The sequence below is a fragment of the Sporothrix schenckii genome, assembly GCF_000961545.1.
Source record: "Sporothrix schenckii 1099-18 chromosome Unknown Cont47, whole genome shotgun sequence".
NCBI lineage: Eukaryota > Fungi > Ascomycota > Sordariomycetes > Ophiostomatales > Ophiostomataceae > Sporothrix > Sporothrix schenckii.
Window position 1 is genome coordinate 4,984,212 of NW_015971148.1, and position 20,509 is coordinate 5,004,720.

The window sequence follows — 20,509 nt, forward strand, 5'->3', positions numbered from 1 at the left end:
CACTGAGGCTCCTCTATTGTAGCCGCAGCATTGCGATCACCGATCACCGCTCGCTCCGCCCCTCTTGTCTGACCGTTCGCACGCCTTCTCTTCCCGTTCCCCAAGGCCTGAGATCCCAAGAGTGAGCCAAGCGGACAACCGCATGCCCCGTCTGCGACACTGTTATTACCTCCACACCCATCTGCTTGTGCGCAGTTCCTCTTTTAGCTCTCCGTTTTGCTTGGGCTCGTTACGTGGGCTCCTTTTTCTGTTGCCGGCGGCTGCTTCTTTCAAAAATTAGTCTGAACTGGCCGGGTCTGGCCTGGCCTGCAACTGTGGCCCTGCTCCTGCGCCTATTGCTACCTCGCCAATTTCTTTTTCTACTACCCTCTACCCCGGTCGACTCCTCTTCCTCTCATTCTCTTCTGTTTCCCCCCCCTTCCCACCCCTACCTTTTTCATCGTCGCTCTGTGTCCTATCTTTCTTTTCTCTTTCTGCTTCTGCATTCCTTTCGGATTTCACGACAAAAAAAAACGCCAAAGGTCTCACCAGCGTCGACACGAAATCACTGACATCGCCTCAACGTTGTTCAGTCCGGACCGGTTAACTCAGTCACCATTCTCCAACCAGCTTCCATCGGCCCACGCTGTCGTTACCTGGTACCTGAATCGATAGCCAATTGGACCCGAGCCGACATCCAAGACACAAGGCACAATACACAGGACAACAGGACAACAGGACTCGCAGCCCGACGCGTTGGCGACTGCAGCAAGACAAGCGCAACGAACTCCCAAAATTGTGTCGTCAAACCGTGCAATTATGTCGATGTGTGCGCAGTAAAGCTCTTCTCCTTTTTGCTACGAGCCCGGACTTCCCCCGATCCCGCGCCACTTATTACGCCTATCCATTCCACGGCACAAAGGACTGGTCGTTCCAACAGCCGAAATCTGACCACGCGCGTGCCTCTCGACAACCGGGACTCGTCTCGAGAGCTCCCCTGAGAGCTTTCCTGCCAGTTTTCTACGGACTTGCGACAGCTGCGACACTCTCAGTCACCTGCGTATCGACACATCTTGCCGCCATGTCGGACTGCTTTTCTTTACAGGGCTCGACGAGGTGCCCGGCCTTCCAGTCAGCCTCCATATCACCATCGGCTGCTCGCGGTCAATAGTGCGTCGTTCCCTTGCATCTCCCTTTCTGGACCTGGTCTTGCCTCGCCATGTCGGCCTCTGCTAACTCGATCCAGTGACTTTCTCAAATTCGTTTCCGACCGGGTGACTTTCGATTCACAGCTCGACACGTACATCCAGACTACATTTATTCAAGAACAGTAAGGCTGATGCTCTCGTTTTCACATTCTCTCGTTCCATTCCTCTCACTTCCCCTTGTGGTAACTAATATCCCCATTCAGATTCCAAGCCCGCATAGGATGCCAGGCCATAAATCTTGCCAATACAAGCGAAATTTATCCGCGCTACCTGACAAGTACCATCTGCAGTGCCATTGTCCAGTCGTCCATTTCAACATGTGGTCTCTCGGCGGCCAACGCACAGCCGCTGTGCGCGGAAACATGTGCCCAATATGCAGAGAGCGAGCTATATATTGTGGACGACGGCGCCCTTTGCGGAAATGCCACGTCAGATGCCATCAAGCTGATAAAGTCCGACTTTGCCATCTGTTCGTCCCCAGATACCTCACTTTCCAGCGACTGCATTTACGGCAGCGCCAACGAACCCGACAACTGCGGATACGGTAACAGCACGATTGGCCTGTGTTCGTACTGTGCATCTGGTGGCATCAACTCGACCGACACGTGCTGCTACAACTCCCAGGCCGAGAGCCGGTGCGCGGGCGTCGTTCTGCCGACCATCACGTCGACGATGACCTTCTCCACCCCTTCGTCCACTGCCCCCGCCACCTCCTCGTCCGCCGCCGCTGTCAGCGGCACCCACCATAGCCTGTCTGGTGGCGCCATTGCCGGTATCGTCATTGGATCGGTCGCTGGAGTCGCCCTACTGGCCGGCCTCATTTTCCTTGCCATCGTCGCCCTCCGCCGGAGACGCACTGGCAGCCAGAACGGCAGCATCTTTAACCAGCCGTCTCCAGCGCGGCAAGGAGGACTTCCACAGATGTCTCACCCGCATCAGCCTCTGTCGTCCTCGCACGGCAACCAGCCCTTTGACGTCAATCCAGGCGGTCGCATTGCGCGCATGTCGGCTCTTGAGGGTCCTGGTGTGGACGCAGGTGACTCCCCGAGCCCGCCGGGCCGGGGTGCCTCTGCTGGCGCTGGCGCCGTTGCTGGCGCCGTTGCGGGCTATGCTGTCGGCAGACGGCGCGGCGACGACCACTCCTCGTCCGACGGCTACAACGATAGCCCTGACTCCGAAAACCGCACTGGCATTCTGCGGCCACCGCCAACAACGATGCGCCGCAACGGGTCGTTGTCGAGCGGTTCCGTTCTGGCCGGCGAGGACCCGCAGTCGCCCTCGAGCGCCGGCATGTCCTCGCCCCAGGCCATTACCAGCCAGCAGTCCGAGCAGCTGCCGTTCTTCAAGGACTACTATTCCCAGGACGACATCCACCCGGGTGACCGCGTGGCTGTTCTCTGGGCATACCAGCCGCGCGCGGCGGACGAGTTCTCGCTGGAGCGTGGCGACATGCTCAAGGTCGTCGGCATCTGGGACGACGGCTGGGCTACGGGTGTGATGATGGACGAGCGAGCTGACGAATGGGAGGCACGGCGGCAAGCGCAGCGGGACAGCGGTGTGTCCAACACGTCTGGCCGCGGCCGCGACATCTCCCCGGCGGTCAGCGGCGAGATTAAGGCCTTCCCGCTTGTCTGCGTCTGTCTGCCGGAGCACTGGCGCAAGACGATTGAGGGCGACAGTTCGACCGAGACGGCATCCAGTGCACACCCGATGCACGGGTTATAACCATGGCGCTTCTATGGTACAAGCTCATTCATTTGTATTTCTGCTCGCATCGCGAATAATGTCTTATGAAACGACGTCCTCTTCAAACCCATCATTATACTACAAATACACTACCAGCCTCGGAGTTTGGCGCTTTTTCGCTTCGCATGGCCCCACCACCACCAACACAACATATACAATACGCCTTTCACCTACCGACTACCATTGTTTCGTTTCTTTTTTTTTTTTTTTGTTGGATATGGTCTTGGGACCTGCCCAACCGACTCTGTCTCAGGGCGACCTTGGTCACCTATCCGGCATCAACTACCTTCTACTCGTCTTCGGCATCTTTTTTGTTCTACGCAGCGCTTGTTCGATTTTGTCCATACGTCATATTTTCGCTTCACGACTCTCCTTCGATATCTGGCCTTTTATTCTCACTTCCGACCTTTGGCCAACCAGCTACGGCGCATAGACACGAACCGAAGCTATTTAGCTATTTGCTATCACTCTCCTTGATTCCCATATACAACAACTTCATCTTTCGCCGTTTCTTTCGTCTTTTCGATCTGCTACGGTACAGCGTAATGCCTCACCCTCGTCAACCATTCCCGACAACTCTCTTTAATCGCCGGGAGTGTATGCTTGCCATTCTTATGGTGTGTATATGCTCCATTTGGTTTTCGTACCAATCTTTCCCACACGATACCCAACAACCTCCAAAGAGCAGCAAGGCGAGGAAAGGACAGGAAAACGGACGCGTGGTGTTTGGGCGGGCATTTTCATAATTTCTTCTTCGTTTCGTCTACGTTCCCTCTTGAGGGACGTTCTGACCATGTAATCTCGCATTATTTTCTTTCTTGACCATATTCGTTGTCAATATTACTCTCATTTGTCCCATCTTGAGGATTTGGGAGGGGAGATTAGGAGGAAGGGACCAGGAAGGGGCATGAGGAAAGGAAGAGGGAAGCTGAGAATAGCAAGCGTTCTTGTCGATGGGATTGCTTTGGTGAGTCCCAGAGACGATGCAGCTTATCCCCATTACAGTAGCTTTAAAATACAAGTATTTATTCGATGTATTTATTCGACGTGGTTAATTGTGAATTTATTGTCAGAAACGGTGGAGTTCAATGTCGTCTGATTCATAGCTTGTCTGTGGATCACGTGTATCGCGTGGCGCTGCTTATCTTATCGTACCTCTAAACATACCTTATTAGTGCCCGGTGCTTAGTGGCGGGCACCTGCCTCCTGCCTGCTGTGATTGTCATGGACCCATGGAAACTGCCCCAAAGGCGTCTAGCAGCTCCAGCATCGTCCAGATCCAAGCTGCGTACTAATAGTAAACCCTTCGTCTACACCGACCAACACCGAACCAATAAACACGCAATTTATTATCTATTGAGATTCAAGCTCTATGAACCACGCCTTTCCTCGTTCTCTCAGCCCGTCTGCCATGATTCTTCGACAGACCTCCATCGAGCGACGATAGCGAGCTCCTGAGCTCTCGATACCTTTTCTCTCCATCCACCTTCCATCACACCGCTGCCACGATACCGCCCACCTCTTCTCCGCCATGGGCCAGGGCTACTCGCTGACGACGCCGTCGGCGGGGTCGGCCGGCATCGACGTCCCCGAGCTCGGCGACCTCGTCTACGAGAAGTCCATTGGCATCGCGCGCTTTATGAAGAGCATCCGCGCCCGGCACCACGACGGCGTCGTCCTCGTCAAGGTGCTCGTCAAGCCTTATACGCCCATGACGCTGGCTGTCTACCGCGACCGGCTCGTGCGCGAACGGCGCATCCTGGCGGACGTGCCCAACGCGCTCGCGTACCAGCGCATCGTCGAGACGGACACCAACGGGTTTCTGGTGCGGCAGTTTCTGTACAACTCGCTCTACGACCGCATGAGCACGCGGCCTTTTTTGGAGGACATTGAAAAGAAGTGGCTCGCGTTCCAGCTGCTGTGCGCGCTGCGCGACTGCCACGCGCGCGACGTGTACCACGGCGACATCAAGACGGAGAACGTGCTGGTGACGTCGTGGAACTGGCTGTACCTGACGGACTTTTCGTCGGCGTTCAAGCCGGTGCTGCTGCCCGACGACAACCCGGCGGACTTTTCGTATTTTTTCGACACGTCGGGGCGGCGGACGTGCTACCTGGCGCCGGAGCGGTTTGTGCCGTCGGCGACCGCCACAGCAGCGGCGGCAGCCGAGGGGGGCGAGGCTGACGATGCCGAGGAGGACAGTCCGGTTTTGGACGATGACGACGACGACAACGACAACGACAACGGCGAGCACGAGCACGAGCACGAGCACGACCACACCAGACAACCACATAGACAACCACACAGACACCGCGGCCGTCGACGCCGTGCTGCACCGCCGGGCACGCCGCCGAACCGCATCACATGGGCCATGGACGTGTTCAGCGCGGGCTGCGTCATCGCGGAGCTCGTGCTGGAGTCGCCCATTTTCAGCCTGAGCCAGCTGTTCCGGTACCGCCGCGGCGAGTACGACCCATCGGTGGCGCACCTCGGCCGCATCCAGGACCGCGACCTCGCCGACATGATTGCGCACATGATCCAGCTCGACCCGCAGAAGCGGTACGCGGCCGAGGAGTACCTCGACTTTTACCGTGGCAAGGTGTTCCCCGACTACTTTTACTCTTTCTTGCACCAGTACATGGAGGTCATCACGGACCCGGTGGCGGCGCACTTTTCGGCGTCGGGCGCGTCGCGCAACCTGGGCGAGGCGGACGAGCGCATCGACCGCGTGTTTTACGACTTTGACAAGATATCCTACTTTTTGGGGTTCCAGGACGACGCTGCGGCGGGGGCGGCAACAACAACAACAACAACGACAGACGAGTCCAGCATGGCAACACGGGCACCCCGCCTGGGCCTCGGCCTGTTCCCTGTGCGCCTCAGCATTCCCACCAAAGAGCACAGTGTTCGCGCCGGCGCCGAGCCCACGGCGGACAACGGCGCGCTCATCTTCCTGACGCTCATCGTGGCGTCGATCCGCAACACGGCGCGGGCGGCGTCCAAGATCCGCGCGTGCGACGTGCTGCTGGCGTTTGCCGAGCGGCTGACGGACGAGGCCAAGCTGGACCGCGTGCTGCCGTACCTGATGGCGCTGCTCAACGACCGCGCCGAGATGGTGGTGGTGGCGGCGGTGCGGTCCGTGACGCAGCTGCTGGCGCTCGTGCGCACAGTCAGCCCCGTCAACGCGCACGTGTTTTTGGAGTATATATTGCCGCGCATGCAGGCGGCGCTCCTGGGCAGCGCGACGACGACGGCCAGCGGACGCGAGGCCAGCCCGGTGGTGCGCGCGACGTACGCGGCGTGTCTGGGCACGCTGGCGACGACGGCCCGCCGGTTCCTGGAGATGGCGGCGCGGGTCGACCGCATGGTGGGCGTGACGGACGGCGACGCCGACGTGGAGGGGCCCACGGCGGCTCTGCCAGCGCTCTCTCCTGCCGGCCGGAGGAGCAGCGACGACAACAGCGACGACCACATGGACGACGGCCTGTTTGACGCGGCGCAGCGCGAGCTGGTCGACCTGTTTGAGCTGCACACCAAGGCGCTCATCGAGGACGCCGACCCCTATGTGCGGCGCGCGTTCCTCACGTCGGTGCCGGCGCTGTGCCTGTTTTTCGGGGCGGCCGACGCCAACGACATCATCGTGACGCACCTCAACACGTACCTCAACGACCGCGACTGGATGCTCAAGTGCGCGTTTTTCGACACGATTGTCGGCGTGGCCACGTTCCTGGGCAGCGCGTCGCTCGAGGCCTTCATCCTGCCGCTCATGGTGCAGGCCCTCGCCGACCCCGAGGAGCACGTCGTGCAGGCCGTGCTGCAGGCGCTGGCCGAGCTGGCCGACGTCGGGCTCTTTGCGAAGCCCGTGGTCTGGGAGCTGGTCGAGGCCACGGCGCGCTTTGCCGTGCATCCCAACCTGTGGATCCGCGAAGCGGCCGCGCGGTTCCTGGCCGCGGCCACCAAGTTCCTGTCGCCGGCACAGATCCGCTGTCTCTTCCTGCCGCTTGTGGCGCCCTACCTCAAGCCGCCGGGCCTCCTGCTCCCTCCGTTTTCGAGCTCTTCGAGTCTTTCGAGTTCATCCCGTTTGTCCGGTGCCGGCGCGTCGTCGCCCGAGCTGGTGTTGCTGGACCACCTCCAACGGCCGCTGTCGCGCGCCGTGTTCGACCAGGCCGTCAACTGGGCCATGAAGGCTGACCGCGGCGCGTTCTGGAAGCCCGTGCAGAATCTGCGGGGGTTCCCGTTTGGCATGTCGGCGTCAGCGTCGTTTCCGTCACCCGCAGCAGCGGCGGCGGCGGCAGCGACGGCAGGAACAGCGACAGGTGGTCTGGGGGGCGCGGGCGGGTCTGGCGGTGGCCATGCGACCGGCCGGTTCGTGGTCCCGCGCGCGCTGAGCAAGGTGGCGCGCAACGAAGAGGACGAGCAGTGGATCAACCGGCTGCGCAACCTGGGCCTCGCGACGGACGACGAGTTCAAGCTGCTGGCGCTGCGCGAATTCATCTGGCGCCTGAGCCGGCGCAAGATGCACGAGCAGCACGCGTATGCGGACGGCCCGGCGTCTGGGGGCGACCCCAACCTCAACAACATTGTGCCGCTGCGCAGCCTGGGCATCACGCCGCAGACGGTCCTCTTTGACGAGGAGCCGCAGAAACAAACCCACCTGGCCGTCCCACCGCCGCCGCCTGCTGCCACCCTCCCCACCAACAACAACACGCGTCTCCCTGGCGAGTCGCCCCGCTCGATCGAGGACGCCCTGCACGACGCGTCCATGACGATTGACGACCCGGTGGCCAAGCGCCGGCGGGCCGCCCTCAATGTGCACCGCAACCGGCTGGGCCACCACGACCACCACGACCACCGCCACGGCAGTGGAGCGTCGCCCTCGCCGGCCGTGCGGGACGGCTACTTGACGGCCGCCTCGCCGACGACGACAGGCAGCAGCCGCACCAACAGTCCACAGCGGGCCGTGGCCGGGTCGCCCACCACAGGGGTCGGCGACGACGACGCGGCGTCTCTGCGGTCGCTGCAGGTGGCGCTGTCGCCGCCGGTGAGCAACGGCGGTGGTGTTGGTGTTGCGAGCGCTCCCGGACCCGCATCGTCGTTGCGCCACCGGCCCAGCGCCATTTCCCTGCTGAACCGCAAAGACAGCGCCGCGCACAAGAGCAGCAAGAGCGGCGCGGCCGAGACGACGACGACGGAAGCCAATGCCTTTGGGCAGGTCGAGGGCCGTTCGGCGTTCAGCGGCCGCGTGGCGTCGCGGTCGCCCGTGCCGTCCGACGACCCGAGCGCGAGCGAGCAGGAGCAGGATGAGCTGGGGTCGCCAGCGGCGGCGGCGGCATCGTCGGGATTGGCCGCCAGCGGCAGCCGGTACCGCGCGCACCACACGTACAGCGGAAACGACCCGAGCGTGCTGCGGATGCTGGACGCCATGTTTGTGGACAACTACCCGCACGACGTGGCCGAGTTTAGCCCCCTGGTGACGCCCCTGTCGCGCAAGAAGGCGACCGCCGCGGCGCCCACGGCGTCGTCGACCAACAGCAGCAGCGGCGGGAGACGCGCGGCGGCCGACGTGTGGCGGCCCGCGGGCCGGATGGTGGCGACGTTTTCGGAGCACGCGGGGGCCATCAACCGCGTCGTGGTGTCGCCGGACCACGCGTTTTTCCTGACGGGCGGCGACGACGGCACGGTGCGCGTCTGGGACACGCAGCGGCTCGAGCGCAACATTGCGCACCGGTCGCGGCAGGTGCACCGCCACGCGCCGGGCGCCCGCGTGCTGGCGCTCTGCTTCATTGAGAACACGCACTGCTTCATCAGCTGCGCGAGCGACGGCAGCGTCCACGTGGTCAAGGTCGAGTACGCGGTGCCGTCGGCGGCGTCGTCGGCAGCAGCGCCGTCGTCGACATCCGCGCCGTCGACATCGGCTCCCAGCAGCAGCAGCAGCAGCATGCCGCGCTACAGCCGGCTGCGGCTGCTGCGCGAGTACCAGCTGCCGCGCGGCGAGTGGGCCGTCTGGTGCGACCACTTCAAGCAGGAGGCCAGCTCGGTGCTCGTGCTGGCGACCAACCGGTCGCGCGTCCTGGGCATCGACCTGCGCACCATGACGCTGCTGTTTGCGCTGGCCAACCCGGTGCACCACGGCACGCCGACGTGCTTTGCCGTGGACCGCAAGCGCAACTGGCTCGTGGTGGCGACGTCGCACGGGGTGCTGGACCTCTGGGACCTGCGGTTCAAGATGCGGCTCAAGGGGTGGGGGATTTCCGGCGGCGCGGCCGGCGCCAGTGCGGCCACGGGCGGCGGCACGGCGGCGTCGCCCATCTACCGCCTGGCGGTCCACCCGTCCAAGGGCCGCGGCAAGTGGCTGTGCGTCGCCGGCGGCACGGGCCAGGGCGGCGAGGTGACGGTGTGGGACCTCGAGAAGACGCTCTGCCGGGAGGTGTACCGAACGGGGGCGGCCGCCGCCGCTTCCACGTCCAGCACGGCCACCAAGAACCTGTACGAGCCCTGGGACGTCGACGAAGACCGGCCCGAGGGCATGCTGGGCCGGTTTGCCACGAGCATCGACCCGGCCACCGTGGCCAACGGGGGGACCCCCGCGGCAGCGGCAGCGGCGACGGCAGCGGGTGTCGCGCCAGGCACAACCGGCGACAAGGGCGTGCGCGCCATGGTGGCCGGGTCGTCCCCGGTCGACGATCAGAGGGATGTGCGGCACGCGTTTCTTGTGACGGGCGGCAGCGACCGGAAGCTGCGGTTCTGGGACCTGTGGCGGATCGAGAACAGCACGGTGTACAGCGGCCAGGACGAAGGGGGGATTGGGGCGCATGGTGGTGGCGCCGGAGGGAATGCGAGCACGGCGGCCCACGCGGCCCACGCGGCCGGCCGCTCGACGTTTACCGCCACGCAGGTCACGACCGCCATGGCCGTCAACACCGAACGCCCGCCGCGGTCAGCCGGCGGGGCGGGCGGCGTGGCCATGACGCCAAGCAGCTCGAGCAAAGGACGCAGCACGGGTGGTGCTGCTGCGACGGGTGGCGGGACCACAACAGCCGCCACTGTCGCCGCCGACGCCGTTCCCCGGCTGTCGCGCGCGACCGTCATTGCCGCGCAGCAACAGCAGCTGCTGCGCAGCCACCTGGACGCCATCACGGACGTGGCGCTGCTGGAGAGTCCGTACATGGCGACGGTGTCGGTGGACCGCATGGGCGTGATTTTTGTATTGTCTTGAGGGCTGTGGGTGTGGATAGTGTGTTGTTGTGACGTGTTGTTGTGACGTGTTGTCATGACGTGAATCGTCTGTCCAGCGTCGACGGTCAACCGTGAAACGAACTGTGCTGTCGAGAAGGTGCAGAAGAAGGGAAGAGAAAAAAAAAAAAAGAATAACGAAATATCATGAGAAAAGACAAATCGGAAAATCAGAATAGATGATCTTTGCTGTCTGCTCTATTTTCAGCATCTGAGCTCGATGACTGCAGTAGACAATGTTTTGCTTTCGCGATATGTACCTTGTTTCAGTTCACTCTGTAAGACTGAAAGAAACGACCATCATATTGATATTGACTCGCGGCTTCTTTACGGGCTGTTGTCCATTGTCCCCTGTGCTTTATGATGCCATTGTTCATCCCAGGAAACCAACGACAGCTCAACTAGAATAACGGATAGTGAAAAGATTTACAGTGAAAAGACTTGCAGTGTTTGACATATAGAGTGCAGCGTAGAGTCCGCTCGTTGTCGCATCGCCACTTTCTCGCTCTTGCCTGTTTCTTTTTTTTTTTTTTTTTTTAACCCCCAGACTGTGTTTACTGGTCGCCTACTTTTTCCATTTCCACCTCCCGTCTTGCTGGGTTTCTGGGCCGTCTTTTACGTTTGCCAAGTCCAGGCCTCGGCAGACTTTCCCCTCACTTCTGTCATTATTTACCTATTTCCTATTTATGCTACAGCACACAGATAAAGCTGTAGCACCAACTCACCGACTGTGCACTATGCCCAGTCTCTGGTCCACCTACTTGACCCGCCGTCCTGGACCGCCCGCAGCAGAGCCCTGAGCACCCAACACAACTGCCGTCGACATGGCCGCGATCACGTAGCATTTCGATCACGTAGCCATTCACACGGAATCACGGAATGCACCGAGACGGGTTGTGTGCCTCGACGGAGTGCCCTTTCTAGTATGCCGTACTTGATCGCCACAGGTCTTTTGGTGAGGCCTATAGTCATTGCTTTCTTTCCGTAGTCTTTTTCCATCTGCGTGCGTCTTCCAGCAGTCCGATCTCCAAGCATCCTCAACGTCCACAAATCTGTGTCGGCTGGCCATCGAATATTGTAAAATCTTTGTCCCCGCCGCTCTCCCCGCTGCGGTCCGCTTCCGTCTAGTCGACGGCTCATCTAGTCCTAGTCCTAGTTCGCTTTGGCTTGGTTTATGCATCGCCAAACATCACCTTCGTCTTGTTGGCTGTCAGAAAAAGCGATGTGCATATCTTCCCCTCCTTTGCACTTCTTTCGCCTATCGTTTTGTCCCCCCTCCCCTGCATCCCCTCTCTGTGTTATCCACTCTGTCGGGACGGCTACACCGGAACGGTCCATGTGGTCTTGCGTCGTCGCCTTTCACGATTTCTTTTCATTTTTGGTTCCTCTATGTTTTGTTTCCTTTTTGTTATGTTTCTTTTCTTTCCCGTTTACATTTCACACTCTTATTTCAATCCCCTCCCTTTTCTTCCCTTAATTCTTTCTTCCCCCCATTCCCATCCAATCGTCTCTACTCCCCATGGACGGCATCAACGATACGGCCGACACGGCCGACGCCGCCAGCTTTATCGAACCGGCGTCGGCCTCCGACGACAACGCCTCCATCGGTACCACCGACCACCTCGCCATCACCTCCGACTACGATCCCACTCTCCACCACCACCGCACCGCCACCAGCACCACCGCCGGCGCCTCGCTCGTCGGCTCCCTCACCGACAGCGTCACCGAACACGTCTTTGAAAACGGCCGCCGCTACCACCGCTACAAGTCCGGCCGCTACCCCATCCCCAACGACGACATGGAGGCCAGCCGCGAAAACGTGCGCAACGCCTTGTTTTCGGAACTTCTCGGCGGCCAGCTGCACCTGGCGCCCCTCGCGCGGCCGCAGCACATCATGGACGTCGGCACCGGGTTCGGCGACTGGGCCGTCGAGGCCGGCGACCGCTACCCGTCGGCCCGCGTCGTCGGGCTGGACCTGTCGCCCATCCAGTCCGTGTGGATCCCGCCCAACGTCGAGTTTGTCGTCGACGACGTCGAGGACAATGCCTGGATCCACGGCAGCGACGTGGACTTTTTCCATTTCCGCATGGTGGCCGTCGTCCTCAAAGACCCGGCCGCCGTGGCCCGCACCGCCTTTGCCAACCTCCGCCCGGGCGGCTGGATCGAGTTTCAGGAAGTGTACCCGCGCATCGCCTGCCAGGACGGTGACGATGACGGCGGCGGCGGCGACGACGACAACAACAACAACAACAACAACAACAGCACGCGTCCTCCCGGCGCCGGTGACGACTACGTCGTCGCCCGCTTCTACCGCCTGGCCGCCCGCGTGCTGCGCCGCCGCTACGGCTGGGACCTGTTTGCCGCCGGCCACCTGCCGCGCCAGCTGCAGGACATTGGCTTTGTCCGCGTCCAGCGCCGCGTCTGCCACGTCCCCATCGGCTACTGGCCCAAGGACCCGCGGCGCATGCAGCAGGCCTTTCTGCTCGAGGAGACGCTGACCGAGTTCATGGCGGCCATGCAGGCGAAGCCCTTCAGCGGCGGCATCGACCTGGCGGCCGACGAGGGCGAGGACGGCGGCGCGCGTGTCGTCATGTCCGCCGACGAGGTCGACGCGCTGTGCCACGAGGTCCGCGCCGCCCTGCGCGCCAAGCACGTCCATGCCTACATTCCCTTTCACTTCATCTGGGCCCAGAAGCCAGAGCAGCCGCCCAGTGGCTGAGCGGAGGGAAGAAAGGGGACAATTGAAACGAACAAAACAAACAGCACTGAACTGCACACCTCGCAAAAACAGCGACCAGACAATTAAACAGACACAAAAAGACACCAAGTCTGAACCCACCACAGGGTCTGTCTGTCACGCAGAGTCAAAAGGCCAACGCATGGGCTTGGATCACACCAGAATACCCAAATCGCCAGGTATCCGACACCCATCCTACCGCTCACCCCGCAGAGTCAAGGAGGGTTGCAGCCAGATCAAATATTGCACATAGCTCCTTTGGGCGGCACGGAAAGAGAGTCTGCTGGATGGGCAGGCAACCCCAAAGCCAAGGAGGGGCGCAGTGGAACAAGTCGAAAGAGCCAGCGGCCGTTACACAGCAGGAAGCCAATGCAGCTACTGCTGATACTGTTGCCACTCTGCATCGTGATGGGGTGTTTGTGTAAACGGCCTTGGGAAAGGCGGTTCACGAGGCAGCGGGGCAGTTGGAATGCCCAGTGAGCCAAGTCGTATCTCGATGTCTCGATCGCGCTCGGAAAGATGTGCCACAGCCAGACACAGAAGCTCGTCGTTTGCTTGCACTTCTCGCAGGAGCACGAAACAGAAAATTCAAGTATATTTCATACCATAAATTATCCAGAATACCAAAATTCAAAAACCATAACCAAGAGTGTCAAAATATGGCTGGACGTTAGCATCCATGGCAGACAACGGCGCCGCCCGGACTCGGCCAACCCCTAAGGCTTCCGCCCGTAGGTCACGTACAGGTCAAAGTACGTGTGGTAGCTCGAGTTGCTCATGTCGTACCGCACCTCTGCCGCAAACGTCTTGACGTCGTCCAGGCTCCAGCCCAGGAACCGCGTGCACAGCGCCAGGCTCATCGACTCGACGCCGCCAACAAAGTTCTCGCGCACGAGCCCGCCGAGCTCCTTCATGCGCTCGTTCTTGGGCCACCGTCCAATCGGCCACTTGTACGGCACGCGCACAATGTCCACGAACCCGACCTCGCGCATAAAGTCGGCCGCCTTGCCGCACGTGTTGAGCAAGAACCCGGCCTTCTTGCTGGCCTCCATCATGACGTCCGTCCACTTTTGCAGGGCGCTGCCGGGTGGCAGGGATCCGTCGGCGCAGCGAAGGGGGAAATCAATGTCCTGGATTTCGAGCCAGCCATCCTTGTTGAGGAATCTACCCATGTTAGAAATGATGACACACACCAATTGTTTTCATCATTTGGGGCGAGGCGAACGTACTCAAATGCCTGCCTGTAGAAGCCTGGCCAGTCACGAAAGGCACCGGTCATCATCAAGGAGTGGATGTAGTCAAACTTGTACGCAAACGTCCACTGCTCCTCCAAGTCGTCGATTTCAAACGACGCATTGGACGGGGTGCTGTGCCGTGTCAGCTGTTTCTCTAGCACTACTGATACTGGGCAGGGGTGGCGTATTTACTTACTATCGCTGGACAGGGGACAAGTCGACTCCGATGACATGCGCTTCGGGGTGACAGTCGGCTTAGGCAAAACGTTAGCAACACCTTTGAACTCACATATTCACAGACCACTCTAAAAACGTCTGCTTACCAAAATCAATGACCCAGTGGCCAGGCCCGCAGCCGGCATCGAGGACTCTGTTGACCTTGGTGAGGGGGGCAAAGGAAAGCGCTCCAAACGTGTAGAGGCACAGGGCGTACTGATACTCTGCAAAGGTGTTAGACGAATGAGACAAGAAATTTGTGTGGCTTGCGTGCTATGGCTACAAGTACGAACCCTGGCGTTCCAGCTCCTCCTGCAAACAAGCTGTATTAGTCGCACAGTAGTTACAAGGAAGGATGAAGAGCTGACCCAGCTTACATCGTCAGTGGGCAAAAGGTATTTGCCGTCCTTGAAGCCATGGTACTTGCGACCATTTTCATCGCGGGGGTTGATGAGACTCGACCGAAGAGACGCGGTAGACGAGAAAACCGACATGCCCTATGATGTGCACACAATTCATTAGCAGCGACAAACAAGGTGGCCTTACAGTCAGTCCGTACGAAATTAACATAAAAATAATAAAATAAAATAAATGCATTTCAAACCTCTTTCTCTCTTTCTCCGGTTCATCGGACACTGCGCCACGACGAGAGCGGGCATGCGTGGGGGGGATTCTCAAGTCTACTTACATCGCCCAAAGCGGAGTCCGTGTCGGTGTTGTCAGCCGACAACTACGGCCGAGTTAGCTCCTGGACCGGCCAGCACAAATCAAAATGTATGTTTTTGGTCGTACTCACATCACTGTCAGGCTCCAAGAGGAAAGCCTCATCGTCATCGTAGTTCTGCTCAGACATGGTTGCTGCTTGTTTCTGAATGAGCAGTCACAGCTGCGAGTATGTAGAAATTGTAAAATAAAATAAAAGTGGTGGCTATCAGAAAGGCTCCAAAAAAGGTAATCAACGGTGAAGGGGATAGATCGTCGTGGTGTCGGAATGAGTGAAGCAGCAGCGGCTGCTATGCCTTGGATGGACGCTTCCAAACAAGGTCGGTAACCGTGGAGTCGTTAGATGGAGACGGTGGGTAAGAGAGCTTAGCCACTCAAAAAGCAAAATATGTGATGACTCGGCTGTGATGAGATTGAAAGAAAACAGAAAGACGCAAGAGAATCCCGTGTTGCGTCTGTCCTGAGAGCGGATGTCGATGTTCTTATGTACTCCTTTGTCCAACCTGTTACTATCACTCTTGCTCTCTCGCCTGTTACACAAACGAGAACATATGTTGCCGGCAAGACAAGATGAGAAGATTTGGGCAAGAAAGGTGGAGGGGCCGCCCGTTACCGTGGTGCTCAGGACAACATTTGCTGTAGAAGAAACAGATAACGAGATGTCCGAAGGCTGCTGTTGTGATGAGAAGCGAGAGACGGTGGTTGGCTCGGTTCGGGTGAAACCATGGTCGCCGGGGCGTAGCAGCGGCGACGACGGACAGTAGCAGACGTAGTGGAAGAAGCAACACAAAATAGAGAAAGTATAGACGGACACGAGATGCCGCATATGAAGCAAATGCAGCAACAGTAGGACGAGATTCGAGCGGGTTTCGGTGGGCAGCCTAGACAGGAGTACAAAAGAAGAGGAAATGAGGAGACAAGGAAGCAAAGCCGACGGCGACAAAGAGCATGACAAGAGGACACGGAACGAACGAAGCGCAACAAGAAAGGAAGCGAAACAAAACAGGAAATTTAGACGAAACATACAGCAACAAAACAGTCACAAAAAGTCGAGAGCTCAGATTTCTTCAACAGCAGCAGCACCACCATTGGTGGGGTTGCATATAAGCGATAGGCGGACATACGGTCAATAGCGAATCGAGTAGCACAGACACCTAGGCCTAACTGTCTGATAGCAGCCATACTCCCCTGTTTCCTTGAGTTATACCTGCCGCTGCGTTCATTGCCGAAGCATCGTCGTGCTCCGTTTGTTGTCGTTGGTGTTCCGCGATGCTTATTGTGCCGGGTACAGTGTGTAGCGAGTACGAGCGCAAAGGTTCGATCCAGAATATGGAGGCTATGGAGGCTGCTGTGGAACGTTGTTTGAGACTTGAGAAAGCAAGATGACAGTCCGCACGTCCGCACGTCCACACGTGGAAAAGAAAATAAAGGGGGAGAGACGAGAATCAAAGAGATTAGGATGGATATCGTGGAGCATGGCTGACGTGGTTGGAACTATAAGAATTTCAAGTATGTCAATGTGATGATGAGAATATCACAAACCCTGTAAAACTGTTGGGCAACAGAAGAACATGACGATAGAAATGATAAATGACTCGTCAGAGACTGAAGGGTGCGCAGCACCATATAGACGAGCGCAATAGTCGCCGCATTATGCAGCCTCTGGCCGCAGATGTGCGGCTGAGCAGTTATTTTCTTCGTCGTGACGCCGTTGGTGACAAGAGAGTTTGAATTGCAAGATGTCTGGCAGGCAAGGGCGGGCGAAAGTGCTGGCGAGAAACGGGAGACAGACTGGCGCAAAAGCACGGAGCACGGAACGAGAGTGAAAAGAAGGGAAGCGACAAAATACAAAGGATTAAGCGAGAAAACCCGACTGAAGCGAGCACGAGCCAGACGAGGAGCTGTCAACGCCCGAATGTGATCTATCGCGAACGGTGGACAAGACTGAGCTGCGCCGTTTGTCGTAACGCGGCTGTGGGCAGCCAGCACACAGAGGACCGTGGTTACGAAAAAGAGAGGAGAGAGAAAGATAGAACGATGGCGATCATGGGCAATTGGAAGATGGAGAGGAGAAGATCCAACGGCCAGGAAAGAAGACCTCAAGGGGTCAACCTGGCAAAGACTCAAAACACAGAAGGCACGTTGGCTCGTTGGGTTGCACTTTCCGGTCGATGCCATACCAGCTTCTTTCTGGTCAGGAAGGAACTACCTTGCAGCTGCATTCTTAGCGTGCTACGCCGAAAACGCACCCCTACAACCACAAGAAACCGCACAAGGCAGCTGTTGGCGACTTCAGCGTGTACGAGTAAGCAAACCCCTGTACAGGTTGCAGCGCAACCGGTACCATTCGCAGTTGCCCAGTTCGTTCTTGCTGCACGAGATCCTGTGCCCGTCCAGGAAGGAGCGGGATGATGATTGTGACCAGCAGATGCGACCTAGAAGAGGGGGAGGGGAATAGGACAAAAAGAGAACAAGAGCATGACAAGACAGCGCAGTGAAAAGTGAGAGAGACGAGACGAAAAACATACAGGCCGAAGATATCACAGGCCAGATCACCAGAAAAAGCAACGAGGCCGGCGGAGAATGACATTTTGGAGGCAGGCATAATGCAAGGCAGGCACGGGGCTGCAAGGGCTCTTTCCAAATGTGTCGAACCTCTCGCGTGGTAGGAGATGTTATGGGAGGGCAAGAGCTATGGACGAGGGCAGAGGCAAGAACGACCATGTTGCAAGCTATACGATCCCCTTTAAGAAGGAGCACGCATCCCAACAGATGTCGTTTTGTCGGGTCAAGAGAACTCCTCTTTGCCCTCCTTTATTTAATTTCCCCTGTTGTCAAAGAACCAGAAACACCAGAGCGCCACGCCACGAGGACAATTTCCATCACGGCGTACAAAACATGGTAGGCCTGTCTTTTATGACACCCCAAGCTTGCCCCTTTGGACTGTTTGGACAAGACACCTTCTGTGAGCACCTGGACAGGACATGGCAAGTTTAAGTTTTGTGTAAGGAACACGCTTCTAGAAACACCTCGAGAGACGCTCAACACGGTTTTGTGAATCCATGGTTGATGCATTAATTCCCCTCGTCTCCGATCCGCTGTGATGTCTCCAGCCAGGTCCTAGACAGTCTCAAAGAGAACTTTGCATTTCCGAGGGTCAACGATAAGCTAACACCTGGCTGAGAGTGAGAGCATTGTGCTCATTCACGCGACCCGACTTGTGACCAGAAGACAGCTCCCACGTTGACGACATGATGTGTCCTCCGTCTTCCAGGCGGCGTCTTTCCGACAACCATAAATCTTTACTGGACACCAGAACTCACGTCGGGACCGCTGGTGCAGCCAATATATGCGGCAATATATGCAGCAAAAAGCAGGGCAACTAACTGGACGCCACAGCGAGCCATGAACATAAAGAAGAGGGGACATCTCGAATGCGAAAGGAGCAAAGGCCCATCTACGACAAAAGCGAGTCTGGTGGGGGACAGAAATAATATGTCTCGTGGAACAAAAATCGCTCTGGGTTGTTGCGGGCTCAAAGAGAATTTCGTGGCTGGCGTTGAGGGGAGGTTGTGTTCTCAAGGTTCGTCCTTTCTGCATGGAGTAATGCTCCTTGTCAAGCCTCGCTCTGGAAAGGCATGCAATGCAGCTCTAGCTCTGCCACTAATGTTCGTGCCCGCCCTGCCAGCAGAGGAAGTGGGCGGAACAGGACCCTATTGGGTCCCTCGCGAGTGCGGTTTACGTTTTTGCTAACCTTCGCAGGGTGCCTTTGGCAGCCTCGACTGCCTGCCAGCAACATGTGAACTAAGGTGTTGTTCATGAGAGCACAGAGGCACTGCGTCCCGACGAGTTTTGCGACAAATTGCTGCAGAATACGACGTACGACGACACAAAGAGGGTGTGGAGATGATCTTGGCCTGAGGGCCACGCTGTCAAATGGGCAACAAGTTACCCAAATGGAGCAAGCCACGCAAAGGGGGCTTCCACCTCCCCAAGCGTTAATTCTGCAGTCCGAAAAGTGGCATGCCCACTCGAGACTCGTGATCACACAGACCTCTGGAATGTCGCCATGAGAAGAGAGAGTTCAAGCACGCTGTGTCACATTGTCCATTGCACTGCAACTGTGTGTGCGGAGAACGGGAAGAAGCAGTCGGCAAATGGTGGCCTCTCGTTTGTCCATCTTCCTTTTTTCTCATTTGCCATTTGGGCATCGAAAATTGTGCAATCTTTGCTCTATGTTGCCTCGGGCAGCCAATCCCCTCCCATTCGAGTGCACTGATGGCCTTGTAAGCAACAGACAGTGTCACCCTTCAAAGCTATCCCGCAGTGGCCCGCTGTCCTCCCGCCTGGTACGCAACAATGTCCCAATGACCAAAGCATCGGAACCGGGACTGGCATAATTGAGGCGGGATGGTAAGACGGTTGTGGTTGGCAGCAATGCAAGAGAGGACTGCCAGACAAAACAGACAGACGTTTGACAGGAATCCGCCACAACTGCAGAATCGACAAACACGCCCCAACACAGGCGTCTCGTTCCCGGTTTTCGCAAAATAAATGGCAACCCTCAAATTGCACAAAAAGGGTGAATGCAGCCCTAAGTCACTGATGGTTTGTGTTTATCACCAAGCTGCACGGACACACACAAGACGAAACGCTAAGCACCTTTGAGCTCTTCGGCTGCAGCATTGCGGGACGGGAGCGGGGGCTATCTATTATTGTCTTATTCTGTCCTCCCTGTCTTTTCTTTTTGCCTCGTCTGCCCACCGCTCGTGGATCAAGACCAAGGGCTGTTTACTTATTTACCTCAGGCGAGCCCTGTCATATTTGGGAAGGTGATACCTCGGGACGGACTTGGTACACTGAAGGATACAAAATGAGCAAAGATGGACTGATGAGCCAGCTCCACAGAGGACATGCACAGAGGGTGACAGATGCCAAGGGAGGATGGAGGATGGAGGATGGAGTGACAACACTGGTCGTCGAGAAGCTGGCGGTGTCGACCGACACTGTTCGACGGGGACTAAGGATCGACGGCGGGTGACATGCTGCAAAGAGATGCGAAGGAGCCCCGTTCGGATAATGTGCAATGCGGAAGTGACGAAAAGGAGACGAGGAAGTGTGGCAACGCAATGGTTTTGTCTGGCATTCACTTCTGTGAGAGGAACAGCGTCGTTTGACTCACCTGTGTCTGTAGTCTGCAGTCTGCAGTCTGCAGTCTGCAGTCTTCACACCTCTTACAACGCTGCCACCGGCCCGCCTGCCTTTTGCAGCTTTCCGATGCACCGTCAAACCATCTAGGCTGCATCTAAACGACAGCCAAAGCCAAAAGGGCGCAGATTGTCGCGGACGCAAAAGCAAGAACGCGCACGAACACGCTGAGAGGAAATACAAACAATTGGTCGGCCGCCGTGCGTGGCCAGCTCATGCTCCTC

The 20,509-nt window shown here is 58.0% G+C and overlaps 5 protein-coding genes across 5 annotated transcripts; 4 read left to right on the top strand and 1 right to left on the bottom strand.

The window, feature by feature from the left end:
* Window positions 1-1,060: 1,060 nt before the first annotated feature.
* SPSK_04128 (SH3 domain containing protein) lies at window positions 1,061-2,912 on the top strand (the record flags this gene model as incomplete). Its single annotated transcript, XM_016730939.1, has 3 exons — window positions 1,061-1,149; window positions 1,226-1,309; window positions 1,391-2,912. The coding sequence occupies 3 exons, from the start codon at window positions 1,061-1,063 to the stop codon at window positions 2,910-2,912; spliced, it is 1,695 nt and encodes a 564-aa protein (XP_016586099.1).
* Window positions 2,913-4,464: 1,552 nt separating this feature from the next.
* SPSK_03847 (phosphoinositide-3-kinase, regulatory subunit 4, p150) lies at window positions 4,465-10,149 on the top strand (the record flags this gene model as incomplete). The annotated part of the gene is made up of 1 exon (XM_016730662.1): window positions 4,465-10,149. One exon carries the CDS (start codon window positions 4,465-4,467, stop codon window positions 10,147-10,149), a length of 5,685 nt encoding a protein of 1,894 aa, XP_016586100.1.
* Window positions 10,150-11,685: 1,536 nt separating this feature from the next.
* On the top strand, window positions 11,686-12,885 carry SPSK_04357 (methyltransferase type 12; the record flags this gene model as incomplete). Its single annotated transcript, XM_016731165.1, has 1 exon — window positions 11,686-12,885. The coding sequence occupies one exon, from the start codon at window positions 11,686-11,688 to the stop codon at window positions 12,883-12,885; it is 1,200 nt and encodes a 399-aa protein (XP_016586101.1).
* A 734-nt stretch (window positions 12,886-13,619) lies between these two features.
* On the bottom strand, window positions 13,620-15,207 carry SPSK_04225 (sam domain protein; the record flags this gene model as incomplete). Its single annotated transcript, XM_016731036.1, has 8 exons — window positions 13,620-14,067; window positions 14,133-14,270; window positions 14,335-14,392; window positions 14,462-14,578; window positions 14,648-14,666; window positions 14,732-14,851; window positions 15,043-15,084; window positions 15,151-15,207. 8 exons carry the CDS (start codon window positions 15,205-15,207, stop codon window positions 13,620-13,622), a joined length of 999 nt encoding a protein of 332 aa, XP_016586102.1.
* A 421-nt stretch (window positions 15,208-15,628) lies between these two features.
* On the top strand, window positions 15,629-15,841 carry SPSK_04758 (uncharacterized protein; the record flags this gene model as incomplete). Its single annotated transcript, XM_016731552.1, has 1 exon — window positions 15,629-15,841. One exon carries the CDS (start codon window positions 15,629-15,631, stop codon window positions 15,839-15,841), a length of 213 nt encoding a protein of 70 aa, XP_016586103.1.
* Between the last annotated feature and the right edge of the window lie 4,668 nt (window positions 15,842-20,509).